Source organism: Stegastes partitus, unplaced genomic scaffold (assembly GCF_000690725.1).
Source record: "Stegastes partitus isolate 25-593 unplaced genomic scaffold, Stegastes_partitus-1.0.2 Scaffold736, whole genome shotgun sequence".
Classification (NCBI taxonomy): Eukaryota; Metazoa; Chordata; class Actinopteri; family Pomacentridae; genus Stegastes; species Stegastes partitus.
In genome coordinates, this window is record NW_007578467.1 from 35,769 (window position 1) to 49,572 (window position 13,804).

General features: G+C 40.3%; 1 protein-coding gene across 1 annotated transcript in view; it reads right to left on the bottom strand.

The window, feature by feature from the left end:
* The window catches only part of plxdc2b (plexin domain containing 2b), a 111,285-nt gene that overhangs the window by 31,990 nt on the left and 65,491 nt on the right, over positions 1 to 13,804 (bottom strand). Inside the window, exons 5-7 of the mRNA XM_008291328.1 lie at positions 10,708 to 10,830; positions 4,300 to 4,418; positions 2,467 to 2,566 (exon numbers count right to left, since the gene is read on the bottom strand). Of these exons, the coding sequence (XP_008289550.1) occupies positions 2,467 to 2,566; positions 4,300 to 4,418; positions 10,708 to 10,830 (342 nt within the window). The remainder of the gene's footprint in view (positions 1 to 2,466; positions 2,567 to 4,299; positions 4,419 to 10,707; positions 10,831 to 13,804) is intronic.

A 13,804-nucleotide genomic window follows, 5' to 3' on the forward strand; every position in this document is an offset into this window, starting at 1 on the left:
GGATCCTACAGCTTCAACTGCAACGCTAACAAATAGTAGTTACTGAACTTAACTCTATGAACATGAAAGAAATAATACAATGGAGGTTTGAGTTGTGTGTGACTGCTACTAGACAAGGACTTAGAGGGCAGGAAATATACCAATTGTTGTTTTCTTTGAGTTTAACCAATCAGCTTCGAAACCTGCTTGAGTACCCACAGTATTGGTCAGGAGTACCCACCTCGCAGTACCTACTTTTTTCTATTCCGAAAGTGGCCCTAAAAAAAAAAGGTCTAGAGGTGCAAAAGGTTCTAAGGTGGGAACATGCATAAAGGTTTGGGCTGCCCTCAAATTGCACAAGAACTCCCACAAGTAAAAAAATGGAAAAAAAAATGCTATTAGTCAAATTCAACTTTGTTTATTTAAATGAACTATACAGAGTTGGACAGAGAGTCTGTGACCACGACTGTACTGTATGTTGTTCCTAAGCTGGATGGTGGAATGTTAACCACACAGTTACTGTCGCTGGATTATTTATTATCATATGTGTATTGTTACGATGATATCTATATTCCATGTTTTCAGTATCACAATTACTGTCAACACCAGAATATCACAACACCATTAGTATGAGCAATTAATTAGCAAAGTAAAGCTGATTAAACCCGCAAGGTTGTATTGTTGCTGCTTCAGCTGTTTGGTAGGAACGTTTGTCTACCTCTGTTGAAAATAAAGGTTATGCCATGTAGAAACAAACTGCTTTACTTGGTTTAATGTGATTTATAAACAAGGACAAGGCACGCATTACAGTATTGTAGCTGTTTTGCATCTTAAGAGTTTTGGTTTCAGTCGTTTGATCTCTCCCTAAAAACAGTTCCGGGCATATTTAGCATTCTGCTTTCTTTACAGGCAGCGTCAGAATCAGATGGAATATCACAGCAGAGAAGCGTCTGCCATAAAGACGACAACACGCGCTCCTCAGAGACATCATTCATGTTCAACACGACACCTCTGTCTCAATCTGCTTCCATTCAAGATTTCATCACTCTGCAACCGAGCAGCTGCACACACTGGTTTCATCATGCTGTGTCAGAGGCATCAAAGACAGCTCGGTTTATGAAGTCTGGGAGGACCGCACGAACAGGTTCGATATTCAGATTTCTCAGCCTTCTGGAAAGAGATTTCATATAGAAGGCCTTTAGATAAAACACAAAGCAAAGTCCAAGTCAGAAACTCCGACCACGCCGAGGGGCTGACGTTTCTGAGATGTGTTCTTCTCTGACCAAACTTACAAACCAATCATTATCACTGCATACTGCATAGAAAATAACGACGCCGAGCGAAGTACGAAAAAGACCCTGAAATATTAACTTTGACAAATAAAGACTATCCAAGTTACACACACGTAATCAAAACAGAGTTTAAATTACTGAATAAATCACGTTTGACAACTCATTATTGCGGCAGACTTTGAATCAGAGCCCATGAGAGCTACAGAGAGTCTGAGTGTGGGTAAGAAGGTTTGAAGTGCCTCCGCTTTGCTTGCATTTGCTTTAAATTTAATGGGCCTAAATTGCAGTAACTCAAAAGCAAATGAGAGAAGCAAATCTGGAGCTGTGCCCACTGCCCTCTGACAGAGGTGGGACGCTGTTGGACAAGAGGTGGTGACAGTCGGAGCTAAAGCAAAACAGACGGGACTGAAATCGGAGCTATCATGTTTTAAGGATACAAAAAAAAAATCCCATGACTGACTTTTTAATACAATCATCCTTGGACTTATTTGTACTTCAAGAAACTAACTGGATTGCCTGAAATTTGAACCTTTACTAAGCTCCACCCCCCTTAATTATAGTTGCAAATTACCAAATAGAACCTATTTAATTTGCTATAATGACAACTGTTGCTAGCTGACTTTATTAGCAAACTCTTCCCAGCTGACTGGATTTTAAACAAGAACTATGGGAGAGGATCTTCCATTGGAGTGCCCCAGCACTTTTTTGCATTCTTGTATTTGTTGTATACTTGTATACTTTTACATCTTCACATACTTTGAACAACTGTTTAAAAGCATTTTCCGGGATTATTAAAGAGCCCATATCACACACATAACAGGTTTAGAATTGTACTTTTTGAATCTACTAATGTTTGCATGCTTAAATGTTTAAAAAAAAAACCTCAGTATTTTTCTCATACTGCACCTTGCTGCAGCATGGCTTTGAGTTGTACAAACCAAATAAAGAAGAACACAGAACTGCTACTATCGCCCTGAACTCTGAAATTGTAACACCTTGGCTTCCCAGATGCAGGCACGTCATCAGGTTATCGAAATTGTGCTACGATGTTCAAAAGCCTTAAAATGAAGAACCCACCATAAAAACTCTCCAAAGCCCCATGTTAATGTGCGCACAGTTGCCATGTCGATTATTTCAGGTTTTCTTTGTGAGTACAAAATGGGAAATTTAAACCGGATGTGTGTTGGAGACTCACTGGGAATCTGCTGGATCTTGTGGACGACCACAAAGGCATCAGACAGGCCCACCTTCACCGGGTGATTGACGGAGCTGATCTGTGCCACCTCAATGGGGATCTGAAATAGAAAAAGGGACTCAATTACCAGGACCATGAAGATCTGTCTGGGAGAGGCCGGAAACTACACATCAGTCTGACAACGCTGACGTAGGAATCTGATGAGGCAATATGCAACTTCAGCAGGCATATGGCTATCTCTGGAGCCGACGATAAACATTTCGGACACAGATGGGACAGAACGGAGCAACAGCTTTGTGAAGACAGACTTATCTGTGCGAAAACAGAAGCCCTGACATTTACGGTCCATTTAAGTCGAAGCATTTTTTGAATCTGGTGTTGTGATTTTACACACCGGTGCTAGAAAAGAATTAAACCAGACAACTGAACAAACCTTGTAATCATCAAGGTTATGCAAAACTCTAAGTCTATTGGTCAGGTTGGTCTTTTTAGACAAATAATAGCAGCATAATGAAACGCTTAGCAGAAGAAGAAAAAACCCAGCAGCTTTCAGATCAGCTCTTAAAACACGTGAAAATAACAAATTACATAAAGGGCCCGGGTCATGAGAGGAGCAGCCCTGCTGTTATAACCACCGCCATTATCATACATCATTACTTACTTATTGCAATTTCACACTCCCCCAGCAGTCTCTGTTGGATAATAACTTTCATTACCTTCTCCAGCTCCCTGTTCAGTAAAGTTGTTTTTCAATACATTTTGGATATTTAAATATTAACACACACCTCTGGGACATGCAGTGACCCAAAACACTATTCGAAATTACTTTACAGCCAAATCAAGCTGCTGTGAAACACATTGTCAGAGATGCTGGCGTCACTCTCCTGTGTAACGTTGACAGTAAAAACGTGGGATGTTTTTTTCTTTTCGCTAAAAAGAAAGGGGCAGGAGTAAATGACAAATACACTTTAAGAAGTGTAGAAAGTTAGAAACAGCAGGGAAACAGACTGTGTGATTTGGGTGTGTGAAGTGAGTCACATTTTCTTTTGTACTGTTCATACTGAGATGATTTAAGTGTGTCGATAGGACATGAAATGGCTCCTTCAGATCAAAAATTGGAATAGTTGATGCAATTTTGATGAGGTCACGCTGCCTAACTGTGTCTCAGAAGGCTTGAAAAAGGAAAGACAGACTCTTTGAAACGACATTTACTCTTTTTTTCTCCGGTGGTAGACGGTGAAAATCTAAGGAAAGACAGACCTCACAGGACATAAAGACAAAACATATACACAAGGCAGTATAAAAAGGCAATAATAAATAGGTTTTGGAAGGAAGAAAATTAAATATAGGATAAAAAATGTGCTTAAACTGAATAAAACAGATTAATGAGGAGAATAAAAACAAAAAATGAGGTCAGTGCTGTTACATTGCAGTGTATGATATGACTAAATAGACCCACATTGAACGTATAAAATGAACTTGGAAAGTCTGATTTAAAAGTGTGTGGGAGTTTGTTCTAAACATGTGGTGCATAAAAACCCAATTCTGCTTTTCCGTGTTTCGTTCTGACTCTGGAAACAGTGACCGAAACCATTCGGTGTTTTATAAAAACCAACAGAAAGTAAATTCTTTGACTCACAGGAAGCCGGTGGAGCGTGAACGATAATAAAAACGTTATTCAGCCATCCAGAATAATAAACGGTGTCCGAAAGAGAGACGGACACAGACGAAGTAAGAAACGCAGGATCGTGGTAAAAGACAGACTGTGGACAAAACAGGAGAAACTGTTTTCTTTACAAGTAAAGAAAAACGGTTGAATAATGGAGCCCTCACCTCCTTGTATGCAAACACAATCCTGCCGGTGTTGTGCAACGTGGCCTGGAAGGTGAAGCTTCCCAGGTTGTAGTTGTCCTGCAGGTGGACGTGATCCCACTGCACCACCAGAGCAGTACCTGAAGAACCAGAAAACACACGGTTTATAATGACATGCAGGGGCGACACAGAATCTGCTAAATAAAGGAGGTAACAGTAACAATGATCGCTACTGTCTGCACACAGCTTGCACTTGTTTTCCACTGTTTCTGAAACACCCTCTTGTCAGATCTGGCATGAAATGAACTGCTGACAGTGCAAAGACTGTGAATCAGGAAGACATCAGTGGAACAATGATGTTTGTAAGCTGATCTGTTTTTGAGGAATTATTTCCAGGCAGAGTCTTCGTTTCCCCCTGTGGGTGTGAGGTGACTGACACCGAGGCAGTGTGTGAGCTCTGATGTGAAAACACTCCACTGGAGAAGGATGAAACGGCGATAAAAAACTGGAGCTTCTGACAAAACCAGATCGAGGCGTGGCCGTCGCTGTGATGGATTATGTAGCTCGGGCAATTTTCGCTACAGTGAAAGTTTTTTCACGCTGGGAAAGAATGTGCAGAATGACAGAGCTATAAATGACTTTTTTTTTTTTTCTGAAGGTGGGGATTGAATGTGAATGGAAATACACCGGCTGAGAGAACTTGCCAGCATCGCTTCAGCAGAGTATAACTGTAATGAAAAATTAGATACTTCTTCCCCCCAGAAATGTTCGGGTGACTCAAGTTAATCAAAATGTGGCAAACAGAACAATTTTCTACGACACAGTGTACGAAAACATGCAGGTTGGGAGCACTTCGTTTTACTGGGGTAGCAGTCGACAGGACAGAAGTCTAAACATCTATGCAGGAAAAACTGATTCTACTGTATCCAGAGCTAAAACAACGAGTCAATTAATCAATTATTTAATCCACAAGAAATTAATTTGCAACCAAATCCGCAACCAAAATCATTTGTTTGGTGTTTTTGAAAGCAAAAATGCCAAATATGATCAATTTCCAGCAAGTAAATGGAAAGGATTTGGTTCTTTTTTCTAACATAATAAAACTTTATCGACCAAAAAATTAGCAGATTAATTGACAATGAAAGAAGGTGATGTGAAGGGGGATGATATACCACTGTAGCTAAACGATAAAATATGTCAAAAATGAATGTGTTGGGACTGAAAAGTTGTACAAAAGCATCATAAAGATCTCTAGAGGCAAAGTGAATGTAGAGTAAGTGAATGATTCAATGAGTAGAAGAGCGTGAGCAACTTATTATAACTTCATTCCAAATACTGTGACTTCAAATCACACTTCACCACAAAGACTCATCATGTGGTGTCGCCTCAATTTGGGGAAGTTGGAAATTAGCACCAGACCCGCGCCGCATCGGGCCTCGCATTGCTTCTAACACTATTTTTGATTTACTGAGGACTTTGGAGAAGCCATTGACATGAGAGCCGTCCCCCCCCCCCTCTGAGTTAGCCATTTGGAAGGCCGCCAGGGCAATAAAGGTTTGTTAACACAACCAATCAATTTTTCCATCACACGGTCGGAGCGCTTGGTTTGAAAGTAAAAACAAGATTTAGATTCTCTGCTGACAGTTTGGAGAGCGGTTGGACAGGAAACCCTGTAATAAATGACATGTGCTGGACAAGGAGGTGTCACGTGTCGAAGAAGGAGGTCAGAGCAAGTTAGATTTTTATTGGTATTTAATACCACTTGACTAATATTTTCATAACTTAATGACGGGTTAACGGCAATCCAAATACAAGGCACGAGGGAAAGCAGGGAGGCGTTCAGGAAGGAGGAGGAATGTAATGAATATCAGCAGCCGGAGCACTAAATTGCTATTAACTCAGTCAGCACAAGTTAAGCCTAATATAAGTCTACTTAAAATGCATTGAGTTCAGGAGGGGAAGGCTGCCCTGCTATCTGGGGCTTCCTGGCTAAAAATACAGAGTGGGTGAGGAGGCGTGGAGGGAGCACACGCTGGCCTTGTTTCTATTTCCACTTACAAGCTTAACATGCTGTATGAACTTGAAACAAGCAAAACAAATCCAGCTCCATTACAGCAGCACGCCCTCAGCCTGGAGAAGTCACTTATGAACGGGTATTTCTTTTATTAATTCTATTTTCTGGTGTCTAAACTTTTCTTTCAACTTGTCTTGAATGGTTTTCTTGTGATTTTATTGTAATGTATGCAGTGTTAAATTGTAGGATGTTTTTCATCAGCAGCAGTTTTATTGAAATAGTCCAATATCACCGGGCGTCATCTTGAAACTTCTGATTGAATCGGAAAAGAAAAAAACTCCAAAAAAAGTTGAAGAGATCTCATGAAGACAGTGATGGGCAAACAAGCAAACGAATATCCAAGTAAAATCCAGATGACTAGTACACTTTTGTATACATGCAGCCACTTAAATCATGTGTCCCTGTTGATCAGATCAGCTCAGTTTGACTCCAATCAATCAACTTGGTAAATGTAAGTCCAGGTCAGTGCCACCCCAGCCCACACTGTGGTGGTGACACTCCAGAAGATGTCTGGTGACTTATAAAAACTCATAGAAAGTGTGTAATTAGTTAATTACTATCGATAAAAAATGTCTCAACCAAGGCAACATTTAAAAGCTGAGTCTGAGATAATAATTGCCTGTTGTCCATGTCACTGCACATCTTCCTATTGGGTGTTGATGTTAGCTGAAGTAATGTTAGCTCCTGTGTTGGATAAGATCATTAGAAAATGCCATAAAATAGGAAAAGCTCATCAGCCAGGAGTCTGTGGAGAGCGAGAGCTACATCCTTCAAAGACTTGTCGTTGAAATTTACGAACTCTGGCCTCAGGCTGCTCTGACATGGTGGTAAAATGGCTTGTAAGATGTGGCTGCAGTAACAGTGTCATAGCATGTGTCGCCCTCGCTTCCCACCTGCCATAGTGTCTAAGGTAACTGCAGATATGTGCAATGTCCATTTTAAGATATCTGTAATTAAATTTGGACTGGGCAGAATTCCAGTTCAAGATCATTGAGGCTAGTTAAAACTTTACTGAAGACTTCTAATGAGGACCATGTAGAAATGTTGATTCAAAGGGGTAATAAAGAAATCAGGTGTAAAATAAACTGTAGATATCCCATAATTCTGCAGCTGAACTGTACATATCTGCAATGATGAAACCCAATACACATAAATGCTAAAAGTTGCGTCATTTGTCCTCAGAAGAATAACGATGTGGAAATCTGAAATGGCAATTGTCGGTCAGAGGAGGGACACTGTGGAGATCTGAAATATGCTTTTTGATGGGGGGGGGGGACTGAATATCTGCAATACATATCCAGTCTAGCTTTTAAATGTTAAAACAGCTCGCCGTGCTTCAGGGGGATGTCACTCACGGACACTTCATTATCCAAACGTCAATGCTCTCTCAGCCCCACAGCTCATTCAGTGGTCGAGCTGATTGGGGATCAGATGACGGCGACATTCTTTTACCTCTTCTGTCTGTCGGCGTGTTCACGAAATAATCCAAATGCGTCTGATGCAGTTACAATTAAAGCGCGTTACATGTTGGTGAGATGGTTGCATTTACACCTTTTTCCACTTCTAAGTAAACTCAACCTGCCCTGAATCCCCCTTGGATGCATTTACACCTACTTGTTTTTAAGGTTTGATAGTTATGTGATACAAGACGTGTAAATGAGATCTGACAGTGAGTCATCATGCAAATGAAACCAAAGCAGCTACAAGGAACTCTGCTTTAAACTGTAATTTTATTATTTACATCTGCGCTTTTTTCCACTTTGACATGTCAGAATGTCTTTTGTGAAAAGAGGAATAGTTCATTTTAAGTCAGACTTCAGTATGTTTGGTCTTCTGTTCCCGTGCTTGTAACACTGTGCCTTTCTTAATGTAATAAAGAAGACGTATTAACAGCAGCTGAGGGTTGAAATTAATCACTGAATAATAGATTGATAAATGATCGTCTGGTGCCACGAGTGAAAGTTACAGCAGAGCTTTTTTAGTTGTGTCAGACATCTTGAAAGTGGTATTTTTACCACAATGCCGTCAACATGGACCCGCTGGCAGCGACAGTCACACTCACAGTCTGTCAGGTGTTGAAAAACACTTCACTCCTCTGTAAGTGCTCAAGATGCTTTTTGCAGACGACTTGAGAAAATGATGTCCTAACTAATCACAAGTGTTCTTTATTTAGCAAGTTTTTAACAAAGAAAAACAAGTTCTGTTCTTGCGAATCTGACGACAAAGTTTCGCTGTGAAGTTTCACGCGGTCTTGTTTACTGTGCAGGACAAACATATGTCTCTGCTGCGGACGCCTCGCATAACTGCTCCCAAACGTTTTTCATTTTCAGAGCTGGCCTCTGACTCCTCCACAGCGGAGCAGACCGTTCAGTTCTTATGTCGTATTGGCAGGACATTGACTGATGGACAGTGTGTTGAGGAGCAGGCAGGCTGCGAATCGATCAGCTGCCAGTTTGGTTAAAGTCTGATGAGCTCCACTGCAGAAGGTCACACAGTTGGTCAGTAACTGTGCTGCAGAGGGATTAGACAGCGATGACGGACATGATGGATAACAACCATCACAGGAGGCAAAGGGAAGGTACAGAGAGTGAAGAAGGGCATCAATTTAGATTAAAGTGAGTAAGTGGAATTTAGGGGGCTGTTAAAGAGGTCTTGGAAGGTTTCTTAAAAAAAAGATTAATGATAAAGAAATGACACTTTAAGAAGTAACTCCGAGGACAGCTCTTGTAGTGTTAGCCATGAACTATATTCCTTAATTCTGTTGATCACTTTACACAATAACCACACTGTGTGAGCTCAGAGACAATCATTTCATATTGCTGTGTTTACATTCACACACACATACATTACATTTTCTTACTGAATAAAACAACAGTTAGAAATGCCTGTTTGCTTTTTGCCCATTTCCAGCAAACAAAAGCCCAGACAAATTGAGGTACTTATTATATTTATGCAAAAATCAGGCTTGCAATCAAGCAGTGCTGCTCATTGTTTAGTGGCATTGCTCACAATGGTTTAAAATACCAGCATATATTAAAATATTTGCTACCCGACTTCCCGTTGTGAAATTAAGTTATTTGTTAGTTTAACTTTGCTAATAGGTATTTTAACTATGTGTTATATTAGTTTTCTCAATAGGACTGATACGTATGCAGCTCTATAGATTGTGTCCCCATCGTGAGTTCATATACAGTTTACTCCTCTGAAATATTTAGTTAGTTAGTGAATCACGTTATCAGATTGACTGTTTTGCTGCATTATGTAGGGCAGTCACGATCAGGAAAGTTTAGTTGGCAGTTAATGGTCAAGTGTAGTTAAAGTCCCTCTCCATTGATTTACCCCCTAAAAACTCATCACTGTGTATCAACCTTAGATCTCTGACAAGTTTTTTCCTAGAAAATAATCCATTCATGTCTTAAAATGTAACGCTCATTGCAACTTCAGAACATGTCACCTATGTCTCTGCTCAAACACTATAAAGTTTCTCAGTAGAAAGTCATAATACTGGAGCATATCAGTCACACATGTTTGAATCCAAAGCCTGTTTGTGTGAAAGACCCCACATTGCAAGTTGCCAGGATTGGTTACTTTGGTTTGTTGCATATAAATCACTATTTTTGAGGAAAAAAATGCTCACTTACGGCATCTATTGCTAATTTCGCTCATGATATGATAAATTCAAGAAACTTGATTTTCACCAGAGGGGGTCTTTAAAGATTTAACTGTCTTTTTTCTGTTCATTTTATGCTTCTATTATTTTTAAATTAGTGGCATTAGCATCTGTGACCGCCGCCTTTCTGCGGCTAATCCGACAAATTGCCTCCTCTCAGTCACTGGGCTCTCCTTTTTCACTTGGCCCAAAGCCATCATGTGCTCATAGCGGAGCCGTGGCGTTTGACTTTGCTACTAATTCCATGACATTAATGTCAATAGATGCTTACTGAAATGCAGTCAGTTGATTACTCAAAGTTAATTGGTTCAAGATAAGCAGTTATCGCCATTAAACCGTAGCAGAAGAAGGGGTGGAAAACGATGTGACTGACATGTGACATTTCTGTTAGTTTTATCCAAATGCATGGACGCCATTCTGCAAAATAACTGCAGTCAGCTCAAATAATTGCAATCAGTCAGGCTAAATTTACTAATCAGAGTTTGGCTTGATGATTTTTTTTTCTTGTTTTTGTATTCTCTGGAGCTTTTTACCTCACAGTTTACTGCAGGAGACGTAAGTTCCCTTAAGTAGTTAAATAAACAGCTGATTCAAGTGCTGATTTGTGTCTCATTCATCATGCAGCACAAGATAAAGTACACAACTGCTACTAATTCCAACAAAAGTAAGGTATGAGTGGTGTTACCGTTGTCAAAGTAGATGACGGTAGAGTTTCTGGAGACACTTGGGTCAAAGTTGGCCATGAGAGGAGCGATGTACTGTGTCGCTGTTAGCATCCGGTGGACCACGTCACCGGTATAGATGAACCCTGAAGGAGAAAAGAGAAAGCACACTGCATGTTAGTTCCTGCTGTACGCTGAATTTTAGGAGAAGATTGCTTAGAAATACATTGTGTCATGCACCACTAATAAGGCAGATTTATCCTTTAGCAGCAATCTTTTCTCGCCCCCACTCCTGCCTTTCTTCCCTCATTAAAGCTACTTACAGTATTTTTCAGGAAGGCAACAAATCTGCCCTCCAGAACAAAATTAAAAGCTCCCCATTAACCGACAACCATCACTTCACTCTCTGTCTCCGGCCTCCTGCTGCAGGCGGCTTCAGCAAGCAATAGCGATTAATTTGCACCATTATCTTTTATCAAAAACAGAAGGGCAAATCAGACGGGCTTTTAAGGAAGACATGATGAGTGAGCAGTTATGAGCCCGACTGTTTATTCCAGTTCCTGTACCGGAGCACTTTTCCCCCCTCCTCCCTCCTCATGTCATCATCCATCACAAACATTAACGAAGAGACCATGAAAACAAAATGGGTTTTTGTTAACTTTTCCAGTCTTCAACGAGGCACAAATAGATCGCTCCGCAGAGAGGGATGTGTTCAGGCAACACCAACTAGAGCTGCATCATTTAGCAGCCTGTAAACACGGTTATTAATGGAATCCAAAGAAGGGGGGAAACGCCCACTATTCATCACAGGGGAACAGTCTTTGCATAAAGAATCTGCACTGATGACAACAGAATCAAACAGCCTCTTAATTTCCCCGCTGACAACAAAATTTAGCAAAGTCAGCTGCTGTTTTAAGATTTATTCACAGCAAAAGCTTTTGTTCTCACTCTGACTTTGCCTCGGTTGCAAAAATATCTAAAAAAAAAACGTAACATGTAGCCTTAAAATTGTGTTTTACTGAGAACAAAGAGAAAACCTGGCATTCAGGTAAAGCAATCTTATGTATCCAAAGTAATTTATCTTTGAGGAAGAGTTTGAAGAATGAATAACACATTTACAATGACAGTACCCTGTAATGAGTACATGTCTTCAACAGCTTCTCTTGTTTCTAAATGATTTTCGCAACAGAACAAAGGCATTTGGGTTTTGAAAAAAGCTGCCACTTTTGGACTGTAGAAAGTTAAGAAACAGTTTTTTTTTTTATGATTCTGGAGATCCATTTATCTACTTCTTTCCACTTTTCCAAGCCAGGTCATGTCGGCAGCTGGCTAAGGTAGTTCAGACATTCCTCTCACCAGCAACGTTTTCCAGTTTCGGTTGAGGCATCCTGAGGTGTTTCCACACGAGAGGAAATACTGCATACCGTCTCCAGAATCTCTCCAGCATGTTACGGCTCCTTTAAGGTGGACGTGCCCAGAAAACCTCCAAAAGAAGATGCCCAAGCCACCTTATCGTGGTGAAGGGGTTTGTAAGGCTCCCTGACCCTGGGTTCTGGTAGGGTTTACCAAGGAAAATTGGGGCCAAAGGAGAAGCAAGACAAAGAGCGATTCATAGACTTCATATGAACAAGCTGAGAAGGCCTCTTCCTGGAGCTCGGAAGAGAAGCTGGCCTTGAACCATTGGCCTCAGTCTGGCACAGCTCAAAAGAACCATAGAGGCACCACCCAGTGGGCCCACCACCCACATTAGGATGGGTGTATTGTCAGTTCTGGATGGAACTGGATGAGTGAATTTTTGAGTATACCTTGTTATGTTCAAATCTTTGTCCTTTGCGTTTTCCTTGTTGGATCAACACCCCGTGACTTCATTCCAATTTCCTGAGCAGCGGTTTTGAAGCTCATTTTGATGGTTTCAGCCATCAGAGCTTGACTTCTCCAAAATTCAGCTAATCCAAAAATGAGCAAAGAGGTGGAACGTGAATGGAGCTGAGGTGGGCCATGAAAACATTTCCAATCCATGGACTGTCCTAAGATGGCACCATGACTTTAATTATGTCTAACTGTAAGCTTTAAATAAGTTTTTACCCCATAATGAACTAGGAAGTTAGCCAAAACTGTTTTTTGCTTTAAACACCTTTATTTCTGCTGTAAATTTGGAAATTTTAAAATGAAGGTCTGTGGGGATTAACTCACTTTTGAAGCCAGCCTGAAGTGGCCATAAAAAGCTTTTGGCATTTCTACATTGGCTCCATTTTTCAGGTCCATACGTTGCCACTTGTTCTTGGCACCCATTGGTCAACCTTTAATAACCCTTTCAAGCTACACTTAGATTCTCTGTCTTCAACCTGGCAGCCAGTATCAGCAGGGTTGTTATGGCCACCATTTTCTGGTCTATTAATAATTTTGATTGCAATAAAGACATACTTTACAACCTACTGATTCGTTAGGTCTCTCTATATTGCTTCCCTTGAGCTGGGGTTGTAACAACTCAACAATATAATCTGTCAGTGTCAATATTTAAATTAGACAGTGCAAAGCTGTGTAAAATATTAATAAAAGCCAAATAAGACGCTACAACTCACAGGCTGCTAACTTAACTTAGCAACAACTAGCTAGCCTGAATCCGTTCCAGCATTTTCAAACCTCATTTACCACAATTTATCTTGAGGTGTGTTGTATTTATATTCGAGTTTTTGCACAAATTAAACAAATAAGACACAAGATATAACACGTAAAAGTGCTTGTACGCTGATTTTATTATCTGGACAGATGCAAGTTGGTTGTTTCCTCATTTATAGTTTAATGCTAAGCTAACTGCCTCCTGGCTGTGCATTTGCATAATAAATATACAGCCAGGAGTTCAATGTATGCTTCTGTAAATAAAGCGATTTCTCAAAACATAGAACTATTCCTTTTAAGAAAATTGTCTTACATGTGAACTAATTGTTTTTTTCAAGTGTGTATCACATTAACATCATCATGCCAGCCAGCGGAAATGATTGTGAAGAAATCTCTTTTTGTCTGAAGTTCAAGAGAAATACTGTATATAAAGTGGCTGCCTGAGGCATATAGGCGGGAAAAAAAACTTCTGCTGAGAAGGAAAAGAGGATTTTTAGGAAA